At 35.6% G+C, this 5,743-nt stretch overlaps 1 protein-coding gene across 1 annotated transcript; it reads right to left on the reverse strand.

Moving 5' to 3' along the window:
• LOC109830308 (aldehyde dehydrogenase family 3 member H1-like) lies at positions 1 to 5,223 on the reverse strand. Its single transcript, XM_020397540.1, has 10 exons — positions 4,902 to 5,223; positions 3,624 to 3,692; positions 3,426 to 3,522; positions 2,622 to 2,828; positions 2,122 to 2,237; positions 1,928 to 2,032; positions 1,440 to 1,612; positions 1,266 to 1,356; positions 1,027 to 1,176; positions 1 to 368 (listed from the first exon to the last, which is right to left on the reverse strand). Exons 1-10 carry the CDS (start codon positions 5,124 to 5,126, stop codon positions 129 to 131), a joined length of 1,473 nt encoding a protein of 490 aa, XP_020253129.1. The 5' UTR covers positions 5,127 to 5,223; the 3' UTR covers positions 1 to 128.

A 5,743-nucleotide genomic window follows, 5' to 3' on the forward strand; every position in this document is an offset into this window, starting at 1 on the left:
TAAAAAATAAAAATAAAATAAAAAGATGGTTTGTGCCAAAAGAAGGATACATTCATTCAAACAAAGAGTAATTATTTTTCTGATATCCATCATTTCTCTTCACTACTGTAAGAAAACCTCTAACATCATCAAGAGGATTTGGAGAAAAATAGAATCATAATCAACCCTATGATATCACCACTGAGCAAAGCCCTAACGATTTTTTGTTTTCTCGGTGTATATGGGGGATATCTGGCACCAATTTCGCCTCCAAAATTGCGTGATAACACGCTTTTCTTGTGGCTAAAGGCATCAAAGGAGAACTTTCCATGGTATGCACCAGTCCCGCTCTCTCCCACCCCACCAAATGGTAGATTTTTGTTCGCCATCTGCAATAAAAATATGAGAAATCAGTTAATTTTCAAACTAATTAGGTTGATATGATGCAAATGTACAAGGACAGTCATGTTTTCAGACATTAAGGATACCAATATCATGCACGAAAGTTACTCGATTGGCATGTTTCAGATAACTATTCTGAACTATTAGAGATTTTGCAGAAAACCATCTTAAACTTTATTTAAGAAAACATCACACGTGTCTAACTGGTGTTAATGAAAGTTATCATGTGATAAACTTGACTCTAATGGACAATTTTGCCTTCAATTAGCTTACATAAGTACACCCTCTCATCCTCGCCCCCTTGAACTCTGTGTTAAGAGGTATTAATCTTTTTATATGTGCCATTAAGAAGGAAACATTTTCTGCTGATTTCAAAGTTTCCCGTGACTTTTTGAATGAAAAATATTTCAGAATAGTTCCCGCGAAACCAGTAATATTTCGTGGTAGTTTGTTATTTCACCCTATGTATAACCTCATTTGCACTGAGAGAGATGGGAATGAACAATAAGCTAAGAGAAGTAATACAGTTTATTTTTTCAATGTTTTGCTTTCTGCAAGTAAACAAACAGATACGGGCAAGAGGTAGATACATGCATACATGCAAATATAATGCATACATAAAAGAAGGGAAGATAAGAAACTTACGTGCAAAACTGTATCATTGACGCACATTCCTCCTGCAGAAACATTTTCCACAAACATCTTCTCTAGCTGCTTATCGTTGGTAAAGAGATACGCAGCAAGAGGTTTCGTTCGCGAGTTTATGAAGTCAAAACTATCCTGGATCTTGTCGACCTTCACAAATCAGTGTAGAAAATATCAAAATAGTGTTTCAATCTTTACAAACACAAGTGATTGTTTAATTTGCTTTTCGAGGTTCTTACTGTAATAATAGGAAGCAACGGACCAAATATCTCGTCCCTCATGATCAGAGAATCTTCTGGAACATCCAACATAAGTGTAGGAGCTATTCTTCTGTTATGACAATAAAATAAAGTCAATCGACCGCATGAATTAGCAGAACAAAAAAAGAATACAATATTTTGCGCTTAGCTTACAGGCGTTTCTCATCTCGTTGTCCCCCATATACAATTTTTCCAGAAACCAAATCGTCATCCAAGAGCTTTGACAAGCGTGCGAAGTGGTTTGAGTTCACAATGCGAGCTAGATCTGTTGATTCTAAAGGGTTTTTTCCATAGAACTTCTGTACAGTAGCTATCATCTCATCCGCCTAATAGAAATAAAACAAAGTTAATTAATAAAGGTATCATAAAAGTTAACTGCACATACATTCCCTGTAGTGTCATCGTTTTTTACTCTTTTACCCTTGGCGAAATTTCGGCAGATATTGCTCCCGGGTGAATTTAGAATTTAGTGTGAGTCGATTTGAGGGTAAAAGAGTTAAAACGGGAAAAAAAGAAAAATTTTAACCTAGGAAATCTATCTGCAACAATGATAGTAAGTTCAAAACAGCGAAATTACAGGTTCTATGTGCAATTAACCCCAAAAACAAACATATAGTAAGCTTTGGCGTGAGAATGCTTACGACTTTTGAAGCAAATGATTTTGTTGTAATGATATAATCAGGAGCTATGCAAGCTTGACCACTGGTACATCCCCATTTACCAACTGCGATTCTTTTCATTGCAACCTTGAAAATGAAATGGTAATAAAAAAAAATGAGGTTGATAATTATCAAAATATAATTCAATAAGTTTGTTTATTGATAAACAAATTTACTTTTAAGTCAATGTTTGAATCAACGACAACAGGGGATTTTCCTCCGAGTTCCAAGACTACTGGAGTGAGGTGCTTCGCAGCTGCAGCCATCACAAGGCGGCCTACTCTTCCATTGCCTACACAATTGTGACAGACAGTTTTTTAAAATAAGCCAACGTCAGCGACATATATTGAATGTTGGTCGATTTTATTTTTAATGCAGTTTTCGTAATACACGAGATTGCAATTCTGTGTAATTTGTAAGTGTCACGAATAGTATCACAAACATATTTTAGGATTTATAAGTTTACTTCTTCGAAATGTTTTGAATAAAAAATATTTATCAGGCATGCATGGTTGAATTATCACTAATCATGCAATTCCGAAGGTTATGTCACAGTAGGAGATCTCATAATATACTCAACTATTCCAAGAAAACTGATGGTCTTGAATAAACTGGCATTAAAATTAATTTGCAAGGCCACTAAAAAGATGGTGAGCAAAAGATAGTAAACAAGAACCTGTATAGAAAATTTTATCCCATTTTTGCTCTAACAGAGCAGTTGTTTCTGTCACAGCTCCCTCGACAACTTTTACACATAAGTTATCTGTGTACTGAGGTAAAAGCCTCGCGAGTAATGATGATGTTGCCGGAGAAATTTCTGATGGCTTCAAGACAACTGCATTACCAGCTGCAATAGCTCCAATTACTGGCTCAATGGATAGCACTGCAAAGAGGAAAATAAGATGGAACTCTGTCATAGAATAATAGAATAAAAATAGTTTTACTAGCAATTTAACTCGTATGGCATCTATTCACACATTCAGCTCTGATCAATTGAATGTCAAAATCAAATGTTAAATTCGTAACAAGCTACAAAGTTAAAGGATTCCGTAATCTTTCGCAAAAATTTTACTAACTTAACGTGAATTTCAGCATTTAGCAAAAAGGGTACCATAATGTTTTTTTTAACTAGACTACCATGCCATACGTCAATTGGGGCTAGTTGTCACGTGCTTCACATCTCACATTTTGGACAGTTTTGCCCTTATGTAGGGCTAGTTGTCAAGTGCTTCACATGTCACATTTTGGACAGTTTTGCCCTTATGTACTTGTTACTTTTCCCGAGAGAGGTTTTTTTTCCATGTTAGGGTCGACAGATATTAAAAAGGATAGTTTAGATTATTTATCCAAAATGTTGACGCCATTAATGATGGTTACCATTAATTCACTGTGTATTTCCAGCCTTGAAAGTTTACCGTAATTTCTTCAATAAAAAGCTAGGTCCTTTTTATGAAAAGCAAAGGATAAAATAGATACTTACAGAAGGGATAATTCCACGCAGAGATGATTAGCACAACACCAAAAGGCTCGGGAACGATACTTGAAGTTGATGGGTAAGTTGAAAGTAGAGTTCCAACCTTGAAGGCAAAAAAAAAAAGAAAAGAAAAAAAAAGGGGGTCACAATATGAAAATAATTTGCCTCAAGTATTTTTCTTAAGAGGAAGCATGGATTTAATACCTTTTCTGGTTTCATCCAGCTCTTCAAATTCTTCAGAGCAACCATACACGCACCTTTTGCCATTGAGATCTGTATTATAAGAGAATTTAGGTTATATATATAACAGGCAAAAGTACATTTATAAGGGGGAAATTTTGATGAAATTCAGCTTAAGTAGTAATGAGATTTTGTTGAGCAATTCATTTCTGAAAAATTATTTTATGTCATAAATCCAATAAAAAAAGATCATGAAATTCGTACTTCGCTTAGAGATCCAGTGCCTGAGATAACAAATTCTCTCTTTTGTCGCAGATCTCACTCAAAAGATGATGATTGATGGGGGGGGGGGGGGGGGGGGGGGGGGCTTAATCAACGAAAGAGGATGAAAATAAAATGGTCCTCATAAAGATGCACGTTTCATTTAAATTGTTCATGATAGAATATAAAACTATCACCCTCAAACCTCATCAAAACTAAACTATTAGGTCAAAATTATCAAAGAAATTAGTATTAACCCTAACTAATTGTTAGGGCTATAAAACGATAACTCTCAATCTCCCACAGCTTCGGAGTTTTGGCATTATGGTTAGGTATTTTAAGATGGTATCAGAGAAGCAGATTTTAGAAAAATTGATACTGCTACATGAGTCCAGATTTCAACCTATAAAAAGGACGTCCAATGAGGCAACGTTAGAGTATAAAACAATAACCCTCGTCACAACTTCGAAGTTTTGGTGTAATGATTAGGGACTCTAAGATTAACAGAATTTATTGGATATAAAGCAACAGAAATCCAATCCAGGAAATCAACTTATTTGTAAACTTAGAGTTCACTCCTTCGTTAAACAAAACAATCCCTTGAACGCGCATGGAGATCAACAAAATCACAGAGGCAAGCGACATTAAAGAAAAAGAAAGAACAATTGGAATCAAAGATCTAATATCATAATCACTTATAATGATCTACTAGGAATCATAAATGGAGCTAGCACGATCAGCCAGACATAACCCCAAAAAGAAAAATCAACATAAAATCTAAAATCATAATTATCAACAACTTCTATCCTTTACAATAAACCCAATACTTAAAAACACAGATTCAAAGACCCAAATAAAAAATAAATTCAAAACCACAAACATTAAGGGGAAAAAAACACTAAAACAGCACAAACTTCATCTAAAAACAGCCCAAAAATCTGACGTCACAATCAACAAGTTTTCTCCTTTATAACAAAAGATTTAAAATATCCAAAAAAAAACCCAAAAATGAACAAAACCCATGAAGCAAACAGACCACACCTCATGAAGAAAAGACTCCATTTGGGGCTTTGCAAGATCAGAGTAAAGAGCCTCCATGATTTCACCCTCTCTCTCCTCGATCATCCTCAAAATTCCCTCCAACTGATTCTTCCTCCATTGGAAGCTCCTCGTCTTTCCAAGATTGAAGCTCTCTCTCAGCCCTCGAACCACCATTGCAGCGTTCTCGCTGTGGAGGACCTCGTCTCTCTTGCCGACGTCTCCCATTGAAGAAGAGGAAGAGGGGGTTGTTGGTAAATAGGCGAATGAGGAGAGGGTAAAATGTTAAAAAGGAATGGGGAGCAGAGGAGGAGGAGAAATATTGTGATTGAGATATAATAGGGAAGAAGCGTTCAACTCTTTTAAGGAGGAGATGAAGGAGTTTTCAAATAATGGTTAAATTTCACAAACACCCTTCAACATTAAAAGTGATTAGAATTTTAGAGAAAACCCCCTTAAACTTTGGGGAGTTTCACGAAACACTCTTAGGCTTACGAAAAAGTTTCACCTGATGTTTGGGATAAATTCTCTAATCTACAAAGTTCAGAAATTATTCAAGGGTAGAAAGAGAATAGTGTGAAGGGGGGAAAGTATTAAAGGGAGAGTTTTTTTTTGACAGATTTTAGTAAGAGAGGAGTTGAACTTTTCAAAAGCTCAATGGTTTCTGTTAAACTTCCGAAAGTATCGAGGCGTTCTCTAAGTAGGGTTTTTTTTATTTTTATTTTTTTTAATTTACACTTGAATAATTGACTGTGGGCTTTATTTACATTTTGGGACATAGGTAAGTAACAGTTGTGCTATTTGGCTTGTGGGTTGGGCAACTCGCGCCCAACTCGCAGTCAGGG

Source organism: Asparagus officinalis, chromosome 2 (genome assembly GCF_001876935.1).
Source record: "Asparagus officinalis chromosome 2, Aspof.V1, whole genome shotgun sequence".
NCBI lineage: Eukaryota > Viridiplantae > Streptophyta > Magnoliopsida > Asparagales > Asparagaceae > Asparagus > Asparagus officinalis.